At 37.1% G+C, this 18,343-nt stretch overlaps 1 protein-coding gene across 4 annotated transcripts; it reads left to right on the top strand.

Moving 5' to 3' along the window:
• Window positions 1-210: 210 nt before the first annotated feature.
• LOC131425408 (beta-mannosidase-like) lies at window positions 211-17,680 on the top strand. 4 transcript variants are annotated; one of them, XM_058587287.1, is made up of 8 exons: window positions 211-493; window positions 9,929-10,004; window positions 14,533-14,708; window positions 14,767-15,080; window positions 15,141-15,505; window positions 15,570-15,958; window positions 16,024-16,497; window positions 16,565-17,680. In XM_058587287.1, the coding sequence occupies exons 3-8, from the start codon at window positions 14,573-14,575 to the stop codon at window positions 17,641-17,643; spliced, it is 2,757 nt and encodes a 918-aa protein (XP_058443270.1). In that variant the 5' UTR covers window positions 211-493; window positions 9,929-10,004; window positions 14,533-14,572; the 3' UTR covers window positions 17,644-17,680. The 4 variants fall into 4 exon arrangements, with proteins under 4 accessions (XP_058443270.1, XP_058443269.1, XP_058443272.1 ...); XM_058587286.1 differs by lacking the exon at window positions 9,929-10,004 and having other exon boundaries at window positions 212-493; XM_058587289.1 differs by lacking the exon at window positions 9,929-10,004 and having other exon boundaries at window positions 213-493; window positions 14,767-15,071.
• Window positions 17,681-18,343: the final 663 nt, after the last annotated feature.

Here is an 18,343-nt window from a genome sequence, read left to right as displayed (position 1 = left end):
CCTTTTTTGTAGGAAAATATCTATTTGCAAAAATCAAATAAAATTATTGTCATTGTTTGCATTGTTATTTGAGCTGGAAAAAAAGTAAAATAGACCAACATTGCGACTAGATCATATACGCGATCATGAACAGTAAAGAAGCCTTATACAAAAAAATGCAAAATACAGTTCATACCTCACTTCAGTGCAAATACTGTTTGGAAGCACTACAAGAATCAGTTTCATCGTGATAAAGAGAAAAAATGAAAGTAGTGCGTTGTGTGTTTTCGTCAATGGTGCTTTAGTTTGTACTCGACACTGGGACAATTCGGAAGCAAAGCTCACTCACATTCTTAGTGGTGACTTACAAGTAAACATGTTCAGTACTCCTAAGTTTTCCGTGCAAAAGTAGATGCAAAAACAAACAGTTGAAAGGTTATCAAGTTATAAAATGTTTTGCTAAGTTTAAATGAATTTGAAATCTGTCACCAATACAAAGTTATTGCAGTTAATGGTGAGCATTACAATAAATGCATTGATTATTGTTCAATTTGGATTTACGGCAATGAAAATGTTCCGTATAATGGTGAAAATGAGATAACGCGCGCACACACTTCCCTTGTGTGATAATAATGTGATGAATATTTCAAGCAAGCGCGAACTAGCATCAAGGGTGTTGCGTTAATCAACGAATCAAACAATTGTGAATATAAATTACCTTTAATTAAAACAACACAGCGCATATCTATTTTACACATATGGAAGCATACTTTCTCCGTGAGGCAAATAAGTGGAGTGATAACTGAAAAAGGTTCAAGAAATCTAAAAGCTTTAATTAGAATGCTTCTTACCGTGAACTTCTAAGGATGAACGTGTGTAACGGAAGGGAGTGAAATTCAACTCACACTTCTTACAAAGTAAGGAACCTCAATCCAATCAGACCATACCGTGATCGACAGTTTGTGAGTTTAAATGTAGCTTCTGATTGAGCTCCGACTAGGATGCAGCATTCGACGAAAAATTAACTGTACTTTTATCACACGGAACCACCCGCGATTGTAATACAGCTAAAATTTGAGTCGATTATCTGAATTTGCTTGGTTAAAATTTGAAACAACTATTCCATTACTGTTCTTCTGTATAACTTCTCAGCTAGTGTTTTGGCCAATAAGCTCTGTTTCTATTACCGGTTTGGCTGCTTGCTGGTACGAAAAGAAAAGGTTGGTTTAAGTTGGATGGATTTTGTTGAAATTGGAATTGTTACAAAAGTTTTATCACTGAAAAAGCAGAGCTTCCAGAACAATCTGTTTTTTTTTTTTTTTCATAAATACGTTTATTTCATAGGCAATATACATAAGTTTTTCTTCGCCGTGGCATCCACAATACATAGTAGTTTAAACCTAATACATTTCGAATATCATATTAGTATGTTGGTACTCATTAGTTAATCTAAACACTGTTTTTATCAAGCGAGTTGCTATTTTAATTACATTAAATAAAATACATTTATTTTGTACATGATCTTATAACTATTTCAGGATTGTTTGTATCAGTTCACCACTTATATTCAATATCCTATAGTTGGCTATTGGTTGAACTCATGGAAGAGAAAACAGTTTAACATAAAATAAAATTTAAATTGGAACTCCAATGGATTTAATGAAATGATAAAGAAGTTTCATGTATGGAAGGTCACGACAAGCAAGAATGTCGCGAACTGGGACATTGGATAGTCTACCTTGGGTACGCAAGGAATTTATTAGTTGAGATCTGACATCACGAAACTCCACGCATGTCCAAACAACATGGTCAATATCGCGGTAACCTTCGCCGCAAGCACAATGATTAGTCTCGGAAAGTCCAATTCGAAGGAGATGTGCATCTAACGTGTAGTGATTGGACATGAGTCTGGACATCACACGAATGAAATCTCTACTCACATCCAGTCCCCTGAACCATGCCTTTGTCGATATTTTAGGAATAATTGAGTGCATCCACCGACCCAGATCATCTTTATCCCAAGAAGCTTGCCAGCTGGCAAGTGTTCTTTGGCGAGACGCGCTATAGAATTCGTTGAAAGCAATCGGTCTCTCATAAATTTCACCCTCAATAGCACCACGTTTGGCTAAAATATCGGCTCTTTCATTGCCTGGAATGGAGCAATGAGCCGGAACCCAAACTATTGTGATTAGATAATTATTATTCAATATGTCGTTCAGACACTGTTTTATTTTACCCAAGAAAAACGGTTCATTTTTGCCAGCAGCGTTTGAGCGAATGGCTTCAATTGCACTCAGACTATCTGTGAAGAGGAAATAATGGTTTGGAGATAATGTGACGATTACATTCAAGCTATAATGAACTGCTGCTAACTCTGCTATATAAACAGATGCAGGTTCTTGAAGCTTGAATGAGGCCGAAACATTATTGTTGAACATACCAAACCCTGTCGCTTCTTCCATTCGCGATCCGTCCGTGTAAAACATTTTCTCAGAGTTAATATGCCTGAACTTACTTGAAAATATTTTTGGGATTTCCATAGAGCGTAGGTGGTCCGGGATTCCACGCACTTCGCGCTGCATGGATGTGTCGAAAAATAAAGTTGAGTCAGGTACATTTAGGAGGCTGACACGGATAGGAATATATCTTGAAGGGTTGATTTCCTGTGACATATGGTTAAAATATACTGTCATGAATTTTGTTTGAGATCGAAGCTCGACTAGTCGTTCGAAATTATTAATTACCATGGGATTCAGCACATCACATCTTATTAGCAGGCGTGATGAAAGCTCCCAAAATCGATCTTTTAATGGAAGAACTCCCGCCAGAACTTCAAGACTCATTGTATGTGTCGAATGCATGCAGCCTAAAGCAATTCGCAAACAACGGTACTGAATTCGCTCAAGTTTGATAATATGAGAATTTGCAGCGGAACGAAAACAAACGCATCCATATTCCATCACTGAAAGTATCGTTGTCTGATACAATTTTATTAGATCTTGCGGATGAGCACCCCACCAAGACCCTGTTATTGTTCGAAGAAAATTTACTCTTTGTTGGCATTTCGTTATCAGATACCTAATGTGTCCTCCCCACGTGCATTTGGAATCAAACCACACCCCGAGGTATTTGAAAGTCAAAACCTGTTCGATTATTCTTCCCATCATATGAAGCTGAAGTTGCGCGGGATCATGCTTTTTTGAAAAGACGACCAGCTCTGTTTTCTCCGCAGAGAATTCGATACCAAGATGAACAGCCCAAACGGACAATTTATCTAAGGTATCTTGCAATGGTTTTTGCAGATCAATAGCTTTGGATCCAGTAACTGAAACCACGCCATCATCTGCCAATTGTCTTAGTGTACATGGGGTTACTAGACAGCTGTCAATGTCATTCACGTAAAAATTATAGAGGAGCGGACTGAGGCATGAGCCTTGCGGGAGACCCATGTAGCTAATTCTGATTGTTGCCAAATCGCCATGTGAAAAATGCATGCGTTTCTCTGACAAAAGGTTGTGCAAATAATTATTTATAACCGCTGGGAGTCCATGTTGGTGGAGCTTGTCTGAAAGAACATCAATGGAAACTGAATCAAATGCTCCTTTAATGTCTAAAAATACAGATGCCATTTGTTGCTTTTGAGCGAAGGCAATTTGGATGTCAGACGAAAGTAATGCAAGGCAATCATTCGTCCCTTTATTTCTACGGAAGCCAAACTGAGTATCTGACAACAAACCGTTCGTCTCGACCCAAGTGTCGAGACGTCGTAGAATAATTTTTTCGAACAATTTTCTGATGCAGGACAACATCGCGATGGGTCTATATGAGTTGTGATTGGAAGCTGGTTTCCCCGGCTTTTGAATGGCGATAACTTTCACTTGTCTCCAGTCAGGTGGAACAATATTTTGCTCAAGAAACTTGTTGAACAATTCCAACAAACGTCTTTTTGCGAGGTCGGGCAGATTCTTCACCAAGTTGAATTTAATTCTGTCCAATCCAGGAGCGTTATTGTTACAAGACATGAGTGCTATGGAAAATTCCATCATTGAAAAGGGGCTATCAATGGAATCATCATTTGAAGAAGACTCCCTAACAATGCTATGCGTAGGAACGGAATCTGGACAAACTTTCCTCGCAAAATCAAATATCCATCGATTCGAGTACTCCTCACTCTCATTTCCTACGTTACGATTCCTCATTCGTCTGGCCGTATTCCAAAGAGTGCTCATTGAGGTTTCTCTTGACAAACCTTCCACAAAATGTCTCCAATAGCTGCATTTCTTAACCCGAAGTATGTTCTTGTACTTGGTTTCTAAAACCAAGAATTTTTCAAAATTCTGAGGAGTTCCTCCTCCTCGTTTTAAAAACGTCTTGAAAGCATTTTGTTTCGCGTGTTTAGCATCTGAGCACTCTTTGTCCCACCAAGGATTTGGAGGTCTTCTGTTAGACGATGGACCAAGAAATCGTTTGGTTTGGGCTTGTTCTGCGGCCTCCAGAATCGAACAAACGAGGAAGTCATATTCTTCAAGTGGGGGAAGCTCTTCCATTGAAGTTAAGACACTTGAAATATTACTTTGGTATTTAATCCAGTCAATATTTTTTGTCAAATCATATGGAATATTAACTGAATTAGCAATGCCTTTGTTACTGCTAATTGAGATGATGATTGGTAAATGATCGCTACCATGTAAATCAGGAAATACTTTCCAGGTGCAATCTAGTCGAATTGAAGTCGAACAAAGAGATAAATCTAATGCACTTGGACGTGCAGGAGGTCTTGGGATCCGTGTCATGCTACCCATATTTAGTACCGTCATGCTAAAATTGTCGCAAATATTATATATTAGAGATGATCTGCTATCATTGTAAACGGAACCCCACATCATTCCGTGCGAATTGAAATCTCCTAAAATCAAACGTGGAGCAGGAAGGGCTTCGACAATTTCATTAAGCTGTCGTTGTCCAACTTGAGCTCTTGGAGGAATATATACCGAAGCAATGCAAATGTCCTTTCCTTTAATGTTTATTTGACAAGCAACAACTTCTATACTAGAAGTCGAAGGAATGTTTAATCTATAAAAGGAATAACATTTCTTAATTCCTAAAAGCACTCCACCATACGGGGAGTCTCTGTCGAGACGTATAATGTTAAAGTCATTAAAATTTAAGGCTATGTTTGATGTAAGCCATGTTTCGCACAAAGCAAATACATCACATTTTTGACTATGCAACAAAACTTTAAATGAATCAAGTTTTGGCATGATGCTTCGACAATTCCACTGCAGGACAGTGATTGAATCATTTGCGGCGGATGATAAATTATCCATCAAATGATACAAAACCTGAAAGAGCTGGCCATTGAGCTGATAACTGTTTCAAAAAAGTTCTAGCTATTGGAAGGAATGCTGTTATGATGGTCTTTAGAGGTTCAGAAATATTGAATGCAGCGAAAATCCATTCTACAATTTCCGAAAATTTCAGTAATCCTGTTGGTGAATGTGAAATGGAGCCCACTGGATTATTGTCTTTTCTTGAGCTAGTTCCTGGATTGGTTTGTGAATTTGACAAACCAGGAGGCACAGTTTTTGGTTTTAAATTTGGCTTTTTAGCTTTAACACGGGGATCTTTTTTTGAAGGTATAATTTTAGGTGTCTTTTTTGGTATTTTGTGGTTTGTTAATCTCCTCTTAACAGACCCTTGAGGAGTGACAAACGAGGTATCTTCACTATTTCCGTCAGAGTCAGATTCCTCTGGCTCCGCAAGATTTGAAAAACCGTTTTCGGTTTCCAAAGGGGAGACATGTATGACCGTTTTGAGCATTTCTGCATATGTGCGCTTAGACCGTGCTTTTAAAGAAAGCTTCATTTTGTCTTTACGCAGCTTAAATGCAGCGCACACTGAAAGATCATCATGAGGGCTTTCCCCACAATAAACACATTTTTCAACATCTTTATCGCAAAGATTATCCTTATGAGGCCCTTGACATTTGATACATTTGGACTTATTACTACAGTAAGTAGCTGTATGTCCGAATTTTTTACAGTTCGTGCAATTCATAACATGCGGTACGAAAAGCCGAACAGGAAGACGAATTTTATCGATATAGACATGGCTAGGCAATGCAGATCCGGCAAATGTTACGCGAAACGAATCTGAGGGACGATAAGACTTTTTTCCATCGACAATAGATGCTGAGTACAATTGTTTGCACTCGAGTATCTTAACTCCCTCAAGCATGGAGTTTTTAAAACGGCCAACTCCATTTTTAAGTAAATCATCTGCTGTCAGACTTGCTTCAGTCACAACACCGTCAATTTCTACCTCCTTCGATGGAATGTAAACTCGATATTCAATAGCAAATAATTTACAGGTTACAATATCGTTTGCCTGTTTCAAGTCGTTAACTACAACTCGAATTTTATCTCTATTAACCTTACAGATTTCTTTAACTTCAGAGAAATGTGATGTCAAATCCTTTGTAATTTGCATCAAGTTTAAAATCTTTTCTTTTTTTCGAAGATAGACTATCCATGGCCCAGTGGTACCCTGTGGATAATGTTTAGCCCTCGGAGTATTTAAACTTTTACTAGTATCCGGAATCGGATTCGGATGATCTTCCATGAGATCATCCATTACATTAAATTTTTTTTGTAAATTAATAATACCAAAATAAAAACTTATGTTTAGTAAAATTTCAGATATAAGAAATAAAAAATAAATTAAATTAAATCTACCTTGTAGCTGATGTCTCTGTTCCTTTATCGTGAAGAACGACGTGAAGCTCTTCCAACGATTTCCAATTGGCAGTCTTTTGCTGTTTCCAATTGGCAGTCTTCTGTCGTTTACTGCTATCTCAGTTGCTCTGCCGTCGTTGTGAACACCACTGCACTTGCTGTACCTGACCCCAGGTACAGTGCTTTTGCTCTTGGTGGCGATCAAATGCGATGCTTGCAGTGTAGCACCTCGCGATATATGCCGTCTCTTTTGATCCTACGCAGCGTACAAATTCTGGTACCTGGTAGATCAGCACTGGGTTGCTTTAGCACCTCTGTGCCTTTGCACCCCTTCGTCTTCGCACCTTTATGCGATGGCACCTCTGTGACTCGTCACTTCTATGCTCTCGCACCTCTGTGTCTCTACACCTCTGTGCGTATGAACGGGATGGCCTTCGTTGCTAGCTTTCCAGTCGGGAAACGCCCCGAATATTGCGTTTGCTATGGGCAGTTTAACTACCTGAAGCTTAGAATTGTCTCGGTAGCAGCCGTTAACTCACGAGCCAGTACAATCGAAACACAACCTCTTCGCTTGAATGGTTTTTACTGAATGAGAACAATCTGTTGTCAAAACTAGTTTTGTCTTTGTCATATAGAAAGGCTATGCAATCACTGTGAAAATCAACTTTTGAACTGAAACCCGAAAGGACGAGAGTCATATCATTCGACCCAGCCAGTCAGTCGAGATGGCAAAATTTATGTGCTTGTCGGAGGTGGGCTGGGCACGATGATATGTGCGAAATGTTTCAAAAAGATGCACTCCTTCCAGATGACTGAAACGATTTAAACAAACTTAGATTCTAATGACAGTTTTTATGGCTTAACCCGACTTCCGGTTCTGGAATTACAGGATTTAAATGATAGAACTTATTACTGGCATTTAATTTCGATTATAAAGTCATTAATGTAAAAATTGCAATTTATAGAGATTTTTGTTATAAGGTGTTGCGACGAGAAGTGGATTTCTTGAAATCGGTTAATAAATTTTCTGGGTTTGTAGAATAGGTTGATGGTCCAAAAACTCAATTCAGTTATACCGATCCGCGAGTTCCGGAAATACCAGCAATAGTGATTCAAAACTCTAAAATGTCACTCACTCACCAGTGTTGGGAAAATCATGATCAGAAAAAGTTCATTTCAATATCACTCGTGAGAAAAACAATACAAGAGATTTTATAACCAGACTCAGTGACTGAAAAAATCACTTCCGAGATACTCAATCATGAAACAAACATCCGGAAAACTCAAAACCTCGAAGTTCAGAAGTGTTTTTTTGTGTCAACGATACTTAATGATGAATTTTCACTCACAGAAATATCGCTAAAGAGATAATTGAAAGGAAAAAGGGTCTTCGATGATATTTCGATGCTGAATTTCCTTTACGCTTCAGTTCGTGCAAAATTTAGTTATTATGTTTTCAGCAATAATAAAATCTCTACTGAATAAATTCGCAACTGAATTGCAACTGAGAAATTTTACAATCCAATCAGCGTGGTCACCACGAGATAGCGTTATGGTGATTGTTTTGACATATCCCTTGTATTTGGGAAAATTTTTGATGAATTTTTCAATTTACTTGAGTTTGAAAGAATGCAGAAGGCAAAACCTTACAAATATGGGTAAGAAAAACGATTATTCACGTGTTGTCATCAAACATATGATTTCAAATTGCCCTATACTCTTGACAATCTCGGATGAAATTTGAAATTTTCAGTTCACATACAGATTTGATTCAGATGATAAAACATGAGTAAATAGACTAGTCATAAAACTTTTGATCATAATTTATCAATTAATCTCAAAATCCAACCCAAAAAAACAAAGAATATGAAAACAGTACCTAACCTTACTACTTCTAATTTGGTATTTTATGTTACGATTTCTCCATAAATATCAATCAAACATACCACGGAAAGTTACTGAATCATTAATCATTACCAAATTTTCATACGTTTTTGTATATTAGTATTCGATTCATACGAAAAAAAAATAAAAACTCTGCATTTTGTTCGAATCTTCAAGCAAAATTTGAAAATTATCACCATCGCTTAGTTCAAAGCTCGCCACTCGGGCAGATCGCAAAAGAGTTGGTTGGATTCTTCAATAATGACTGCAAAATTCTCGATGCACGTGGGGTGGTTAATATGAACAACAATATTTTTTTCCACACTCCAAACAGTGATTATAGCGACAGAAGACTGTTTGAATTCCATCTGGCTGATTACACTGCACTAGTTAGATTAATCCCAATAAAACAACTATTTACATAAATTGAATTTGATTCATAGAAGTAACAGGAGCGCAGCATTATCACCATGACTGAAACACTCAAGCGCTGCGTCTGCTCCTAGCGCATTTAAAGTGGCGAAGCGATAACCTGCGCTCCTGTTACTACTGAGTACAATATTCAAGTCACGATTTTCGAAATTTAGATTTTTTCCCAACACTGTTACTCATACATTTTCACCAACTTAAGCTCAAATGAAAGTCGCTTTTGCCGGAATTATTACATAGTGAAAAGCAAGTGAAGTGAATGCCGACCTTTATTACGGAAGTTGGCTAAGAGAAAAAAGTAATAACTTGGATGAGTGTAATAATATTATGAACATTATAACATCACCAACGTTTTTTTGGGAAAAATCACTTTCCACAACAGTGATCACTACACCGTGTGTAATACTGATAATAAGTTAAATCGAGTGAAATGATATGTGAATGAAGTGAAGGTGGAAGTGAAAACGGTAGTAAGGGCCGAGAGGTCTCTCTAGTTCCATAGGTGGTTGTCAAACCTCTATCCGACTTTCGGTTCTGGTATTTTGGGTGAAGCTGTGTCAAAGTCTGTTCCAATTTGTAGTTTGTTAATGATAACAAAACGATCCGATTTAGCTATCTCGGTCCCCAGATCCCTATTCGAGAATTTCCAGAAAAAGTGTTCAAGTTTTCCAAAACGGAACTGCCTCCATTTCACAGATTGCTTAAGATTGGTGATCTTAAACTTAAATTTAATTAGAAGATCTTCTAGTCCTATATGTGACTGTTAATTTGTATACGGATCTGACAGCAAGTTCTAGTATTGTAACATTTTTACAATGAGTGGTAAAAATTTCAAACCTTAATTTAAAATGGTGATTGATGTATATAGAAACTTATTTCTGCTTTCCCGTTTCGGAATCCAGTTTCAGATGAAGGGGAGGTCGGGGCTGGTTAGCCGAGTATTGCTTTCGGTTGGCGTACACCATTTGTAATATGTAGGTACGTAAAACAAATTCCACTCCTTAATTTTTATTCTTTTTAATTTCTTTGATGTAGCTTCGACAGTATTTGTATACGCTTATGTTTGTTTCCATTTTTCTCCTGCTCCAATGCAGCGTTTAAAACCTTGACGCTTCTTTAAATCGGTTCGTACTTAGAATAGGTCTGTCGTCTTCAGGGAGGTCTACATCTACAGCAGATTCCATACTAATGGACTAGTTTTGGTCGGGGTTGAGTCAATCTATGAATAAAAGTCTATTCGCCCGTCCCGGATCGGCCATCCCGGCATAGTGCGAATAGACTCTAATCCTTTCAGGAACTAATTTGCTTTGATAGCATTCAACTCATGAGATATTTGATCAATAATTTCCAACTTAAAATGTTTCTAATCTCTTATTTCTATTTGTTAATTTTAAATTATTCTTATCACTTATTTCTCTGGTATATTCTCCTTATAATCATCAATATTAGAACAAGTTCAAATTATTTTTAAAAAAAATGAGTATTTCACGAATGTCAAAGCGCTAATTTTATAACTAGGCTAACAGACCCCACAAAATTCGTTCAACCTACCCAAACGATCAGGCCCGTATCTAGGATTTCGTTTCGAGAGGGGGCAGTTAACTTTATCAGTTCCGAAAGTACCGGGAAAACCGATCAAAAGCGTCGGAATGGAACTCACACCGATTTCTCAGATATTGCTTGAAAGGTGTTATTAGCTCGTATGACATTTAATTTCATCGAGATCCTACGAGATCCAGAGTATTGAGTATTAACGATGCAAGAAAAACAGAAAACTTTTGTTCACTCGAATCAATCCTGTTTTGATTTCAGGTTTTGTTAGTTGGTTTTTATAAAAATTAGCGTAGCGGCCAAAATTGCAAAACAAAACGCACTTGTAGATTTACTTGAGATAACTAGGCCGATTATCACAAATGACAGAATGGATAGAGTGGATTCAAAGTTAAAAAAATACACAATTTTGAGTCTCACACAGTTATACACGTTTATGTTTCTTCATTGACTTCTATTGAAGTTGAACAAATACACAATTTTTTTGCAGAGTCGGTAGGTCGGTGTAGACACAACGATTCTCGTAACATGGCAATTTAAGACAATTCAGCCAAGGCCGATGTGAACATGAGCCCAAATTGTAACTCCATATTCAGGAATACTGCGTACCAGTGCAATGTGATGTTTCTTGAAACAATAAACATGGTCAGAATCATTAATAAATATTTAAATAAATTCGGTGACTATATCCAAGATCAGGTTATTATATAACAGTTCTTAACGTTTACTGTCATGTCATTTCTGTCTCATATGTCTGAAAATTTTAAATGTCCATTTATAGAGTACAACAACCCACAAGAAAAGCGATAGATTTTTGAGAGTTGGTCTGAAATAGCTCCCTCCTTACTCCGAACGTAAACATCTTCTAAATCTGTAAGTCATATTAGTTTATGACTATACAAACTTACTTCAGCCAAACATGTATGTGAAGTGCGCTTGTGTTCGTCTTTTAGGTCCTTAATAAGAATGTGCAAGCTCCAGCGCCATAATATGTTTCTTATCTGCAGAATCTTGACCAACTATGGCATGCTCGCGCACTTTCTCTTTCTGGCTTTCTTTCAGATAAAATTTTAAAAACATTACAAATGCATAATTACACCACTAGGTGGATTAAAACCTCCAACGACCTCTAAAAAATTTTTATTCTGTCTAGATCCTACTTCCGGTTCTGGAATTACAAAATATATTGAAAATGTGTAGAGGGACAAACACCATAGAATTCTTCAAGTTCACCGAGCTTGTTACTTAAGGAGCAAATACACTCTAGAATACACAGTAGTAGATAAAAAAAACTTCGGAATGGGACTTACATTGATATCTCAGAGATAGCAGACTTGATTTTCACAAGCTTAGATTTAAATAGAAAGCTCTACAGACCTTCAGACTGATATTGACTTTTATCTGGAATCAATTTTCCGGTTCCGCAGTTATATGGCCATGGGAGTTGAAAATGTCAAATCATCATATAAATGCGATAGCACTAAAATGCACACGTTCAAAACTGGTCTCACAACATCGATTCCTCACAGGCCCACAGCCGGCTCATCGAGAGCCTAAAAAGGAACAGATTGGTTAAATTTCGAAAACCTATGGAACAGAATTACCTATAAAAAAAACATCCCACTAGTAAAGCAAGTAATTCTAGGATTTACCATTTAACTCAATTTGATGACCTTATTTTAAACATCAAATTTGAAATGACCTTATTTTAAACATCAAATCAACATTTGTCGTTCCCTTTTTATAATTCAAAATTCCATGAAAATCCCCCAATGGTAAATCTTGTGTACGGGCCAGATTCCTCATATAACTAATGGCTTCTTCGTTTTCCGAGCTCACCGCCTGACTGCAATACTTGCATTAAATGGATTCAAACATCACAGAAATACATTCGTTCTCTTGCTCCTTTAGACGCTCCTACACAAAACACTACACCCAAATCTCCGTTTACGAACACTTTTTTTACGTTACCTCTTTTTACGTAACTCTTTTTACGAACCAAATCCCAAATAACGTAATCTTTTTTTACGAACCAAATCCCAAATAACGTAAACTTTTTTTACGAACCAACTTCGTAAAAAGAGGTTTTTGCATTCAATGAAAACAATTTCCGGTTCCATGGAAATTACTACAATATGGGTATTTTCGGAACGGGATTGATGAGTAGATGACGGAAAACGATGTTTGAAGTGGTTCGGAAATCCAAGATGGCGACTTCCGGTTTATCTATATTGCTTAAAAACCCTTACAATATGGGTATTTTCGGAACGGGATTGATGAGTAGATGACGGAAAACGATGTTTGAAGTGGTTCGGAAATCCAAAATGGCGACTTCCGGTTTGACTATATTCCTTAAAAACCCTTACAATATGGGTATTTTCGGAACGGAATTGATGAGTAGATGGCGGAAAACGATGTTTGGAGTGGTTCGGAAATCCAAGATGGCGACTTCCGGTTTGTCGATATTCCTAAAAAACCCTTACAATGTGGGTATTTTCGAAGAAGGATTGATGCGCAGATGACGGAAAATGATGTTTGAAGTAGTTCTGAAATCCAAGATGGCGACTTCCGGTTTGTCGATATTCCTTAAAAACCTTTACAATGTGGGTATTTTCGGAACGGGATTGATGAGTAGTTGACGAAAAACGATGTTTGAAATGGTTCGGAAATCCAAGATGACGTCTTCCGGTTTATCGATATTCCCTAAACATCCTTACAATGTGGATATTTTCGGAAAAGGATTGATGAGTAGATGACGGAAAACGATGTTTGAAGTGGTTAGTTACGGTTTTAAATTTTGACATTCTAAAAATTAATATTAAGTTGAAAAGGTTCCTTTATCAGGAAGAAGAGATTGCCATACTGAAGATGTGTACATTGATTCATCCGATTGGGAGAAAGTCGATCCTGCCAGTTTATCTGCTATTTATTTCTGGAAATGCTCATGAATGTTAGAAATTCAGTGTCATCTAACTGACTCCACTCGAGCCAAATAATATCCCTTTTTCTCAATGGCTTGCAAAATGTTAAATCATATTCCGACGGGCCAGTTGACATAAGATTTTGACAAGTTTAAATAAAAACAAATGTGTCGTGATGAGAGTAACAGTACTTTTTTCGACTTTATCACGTGCACTAAAACAACTGAAATTATAAGTGTAACACTGAAAATAAAAAAAGGAGAACAGGGTCATTGATTTGAAACCAAATTTTAATGTTTGTGGTTGCTCCTGGTAGTCACTTTTTGACGATCTGTAACAATTTTTCAACTATCTGTTCCGTAACCCGGGTCAATTTTAATAACAAACAAAGTTCAAAATAATACCAAATTCTACCATCATATCTTGTCTTGAAGTTTCTATGCTGTCATAGCGATACTTGATATTTTCGTGATATTTCATCTAAAAATCATGAAATCATATTTACAATATCTGTTTAGCATCAAAATTAGTTATTATATTTTACTTCGTTATAGATCAGTTATTCCAATTTCATTGAGTTCTGTTGGTCCAGTAGTTATTAAATAAAATACTATTGAATGAACTGCATCAGAATCAAATAAGATAAAAACTTATTCTATTCGAATGCTAGAATATCAAATAACCGAAAAACTCATCTTTTATAAATATTTTGTGACAGAATTTTATATTTTGTTGCTATTTTGTCATGCAGGCTTTAAGTTTAAACTAACTAATGTTAATAGTTACCACTGAAATATTTGGTTTTAATAATTTGTTTTAAAATTTGTTATTGGTATGCAAATCACTACTATCCGGGAAAGATATACCTCGAACTTCTAATCGGGTTGCGACATAGATATATCCATCATGCGGTCTACGTTATTGACTTCGATACCAAGTTCAGAGCACATAGCGAAACTGCGATTTCGCGTTATCAGTCGTTTCCGCCTTTCGCAGTCTCGAAAAAATATCAATTCAAACGTTTTTCCCTTCAGCAAATGTATCAATTCTACTCACCAAGCTCAGTAACGAAACATGTTGGACACACTGAAATTTCTTCTCTTCGTTATACTACTGTTCATTACGATTATGCTTAATCAGAATGTTACGTCCAAAAAATCCGGTGAAAGAGATCTTAGCCAGTTTTGGCGTCTGGAAAACGAAAATGGAAGTAAGTTATCTTTGCCATCATTACTTGTTAAAATTTTATTACTATTCTTTATTTCCAGCGCTTAAACTGGATAATTTAACATTGCCTTCCGGGGTGTATACTGCTCTGGAACAGGGGCTGATCATTGAATCGATTCTAGATCTGAAAAACGACATAACAACGAAATGGATCGCTAGGGATAACTGGACTTTCTCGCTTGATATACCGTGTAACCAGGAGGAACTGAATTATACGAATGTTATACTAACATTGCATGGTGTTGATACGTTTGCTGAAGTTTTTCTAAACGGTGAACTCATAGGTGAAACTGAAAACATGTTTGTCCGTTATCGGTTTAACGTGAAACAAAAACTTAGGAACGAGGTAGGTAAGGTGACACTATTAACAATGATCCTAAATTGCGATATCTTAATCTCATCCATGTTATTATAGAGCAAAAATTTCTCGCGTCTTGCCATAACAATTCGATCGCCAATAACAGAAGCAAAATCTCTGTCAACGAGCTATCAACGTCGGAAAATAGTTCCCGAATGTCCACCACCGGTGTACAATGGAGAATGTCATGTCAATTTGATCAGGAAAATGCAAGCTAGCTTCGCCTGGGATTGGGGACTGGCGGCACCATCGATGGGAATATGGAAGCCCGTGCGACTTGAATTTTACAATTCCATTAAAATCAGAGATATAACATTCTCTTTGACTGACGAGGAAACGCACTGGAAGGCTCTGGTGGGAGTTTATTTGGAAACGGGCACCACACGTAAAAATGTCATTGGGACGTTAACTTTCAAAATATTGTAAGTTGTGTTTGGCAAGCGAAGTAGCATATTGACTTACGTTTTCATTCTCATCTACTTACAGTGAAGTGGAGCTAAATCTAGAAGAACAAATAGTTTCAGTTAATAGAACCAGTAGCGATTCGGGAGAACTATTGATAGAGAATATTTTGACAATTCCTAAAGAATTTGTCAAACTTTGGTGGCCGAATGGTTACGGTACACAGAAGCTCTACAACTTGTACGTCAAATGGGAAGACAATTTAGTCAACAGTATTAAAGTTCACGATCGTGAAACACTGATTGCCGAGAAAGTGATTCGGATAGGTTTCCGCAATATCAAACTAAGCCAGGAAGAAACTACTGACGGATTGATGTTTTACTTTGTAATAAATGGTATACCCATATTTATGAAAGGATCGAACTGGATACCATCATCCGTACTTCCGGAGAGTTCATATGATGAAAATTATGGTATATCTTTAAAGTTTTGAGTGTGTTCTAACAAGGTTAATTGTCAAAATTCTTTCTATTAACAGTTAAATTCTTACTGTATGCTGCTCACGATGCGAATATGAATATGCTCCGAGTTTGGGGTGGGGGAGTATACGAAAGCGATTATTTCTACCAACTGGCCGATGAACTGGGAATTCTGCTATGGCACGACTTAATGTTCGCTTGTTCAATGTATCCTGCAAACGAAGAGTTTCTAGCAAATGTGGCAATAGAAGTAAACCAAAATGTTAGGCGAATTCAACATCATCCTAGTGTAGCTATTTGGGCAACCAACAACGAAAACGAAGTAGCATTGAGACAAAATTGGTATAATACGAATCCGAACGAAGAAGCATACATACAAGACTACAAAAAATTGTACGTGGAATTGATCCAAGCGGAGATTTCCAAAGTAGACAAATGGAGACCGATAGTAATATCGTCACCTTCAAATGGAATTTTATCCGTGAAAGAAGATTACATTGCCCAGAACCCTCAAGATCCACGATATGGAGATGGTAAGTTTTATACAGTAAAGTTTTTCCGTATGATGTTCTTTCCTTTGTATTTTACTTTTCCCTTTAGTACACTACTACAATTACGTGATGGATGGGTGGAATCCAATCATCTACAGAGGAGGACGATTCATTTCTGAATACGGTTTCCAGTCCTTCCCGGCATTTACTAGCTGGCCAGTGCGCGATCTCAGCATTCCGCAGCTATCGGACTTGATAAAACATCGACAACACAGTCCTCTGGGAAACGTACCCATCCTTCAAATGATCGAGAAAAATCTACCAATGCCGTCAGTTAATTCTTCAAGCTATTGGCGCGACGTTATCTACCTTAGTCAGGTGTCACAGGCAATGATTGTTAAAACTGAAACTGAGGTGTATCGTTCGAAACGAGTCGAACAAGGCACAATGGGTGCACTTTACTGGCAACTAAACGATGTTTGGATATCTCCGTCGTGGTCCAGTATAGAGTATGGTGGCAAGTTCAAAATTTTGCACTACTGGTTGAGTGAGGTGTTTGCTCAAAACCACGTGGTAGCGTATATAAATGCACTTAAAAAATTAGAGCTTTACCTAATTCGTGACACATTGGGACCTAGCGAGCATTGGTCTATCGAAGTCAAGGTTCATCGATGGGACAAATTTGTACCAGTTGATCTCATAGCCTACGATTCAATTGTAGTTCCGGAAAATACTGTAGTCAAAGTAGACACATTCGATATTTATGATCGCTTAAGGCAGAACAATCGATTAGCAAAGGATCACTTACTGCGTATTGATCTTTACCGTTCCAAAAAGAAAATTGCGGAAAACTTTGTTTTTCTTGATAAAATCAGAAACGCCGATAGTATTTCGAATGTGTCCCTAAGATTGAATATTGTTAGTGTTAACTGTAACAAAGTGTCCAACATTGTACGTATTAGCCTAGAAGTGACAATCGATTGCCCAGCAGTTTTCGTGTATCTGGAATTAACGCCGGAAAATAGCGCCCTTAAGCAATGTCAGTTTTCCAAAAATGGCTTCCTGCAGTTTACACCTATACAAACCGTTCACATGCAATGTGTTGACATTGGTTGTAAATCTAAACTATTAAGTAGTGATATAACCCCGTTAACGGTGAACCAAGTAATGTCACGACAGGAAATTTAATTGCATTCGTGAGTGAGCAATAAAAAAAATTAACATTATATAAAATGCGTTTTTTTATCAAAATCTTCTTCAGTTGTATAACATTTCTGAATAATCAGTATAGCAATATTTGATCAATGATGTAGAAATAGGTGAGGATGACTCAAAACTAATGTGTTAGTGAAATGAAGTCTGCTTGAAAAGCCAACGTCGTCATCATACTGAATTGTTTACGAAATTTTGATAACAAACTCAAGCAGACCTCGAGATCTGTACCACTTGTTTATACGTTGTCAATATAGAATAACCATGCCCTTCATTAATTAAGCTTCACCATTTGTCTCACTAGTAGAAATCGAATTTCATTCGAATAATTAAAAATTGGTTCGTAAGCCCCGAGCTGTTGTGTATGTATAAACGTTAATGGAATCAAAACGTCTTCTGTTGCACGTGGAAACATAAAAGTTTTGTGGGTGCCTATTTACAACATAAAGAATGGACGCTCTTTGATTTCGCTGTAAATAATTCACAAGTTTTAGATATTCAAATTTTATTCAATATACTGATAATATTAGACTACAACAACTGATACAACAACAGATATTCAATTTGCTATTTGCTACTTAGCCATTGTAGACTAGCTGGCGCACCTTCTTTCGAACGTTCCTCATTAAATTCCGTACAGACAAGTTTTGACACTTTTTTCCAATCTTGTTCGAAC

Source organism: Malaya genurostris, chromosome 1 (assembly GCF_030247185.1).
Source record: "Malaya genurostris strain Urasoe2022 chromosome 1, Malgen_1.1, whole genome shotgun sequence".
Taxonomy (NCBI): Eukaryota; Metazoa; Arthropoda; class Insecta; order Diptera; family Culicidae; genus Malaya; species Malaya genurostris.
Note: the sequence above shows the minus strand (reverse complement) of the source record. Positions and strands in the feature narration are given on the sequence as shown.

Bases quoted from the DNA above. Each gene is read 5' to 3' on its own strand.
- LOC131425408 (XM_058587287.1), top strand. From the start codon at position 14,573: ATGTTGGACACACTGAAATTTCTTCTCTTCGTTATACTACTGTTCATT. The intron at 14,709-14,766 runs GTAAGTTATCTT...CTTTATTTCCAG, and splicing joins TCTGGAAAACGAAAATGGAA to CGCTTAAACTGGATAATTTA. The intron at 15,506-15,569 runs GTAAGTTGTGTT...ATCTACTTACAG, and splicing joins ACGTTAACTTTCAAAATATT to TGAAGTGGAGCTAAATCTAG.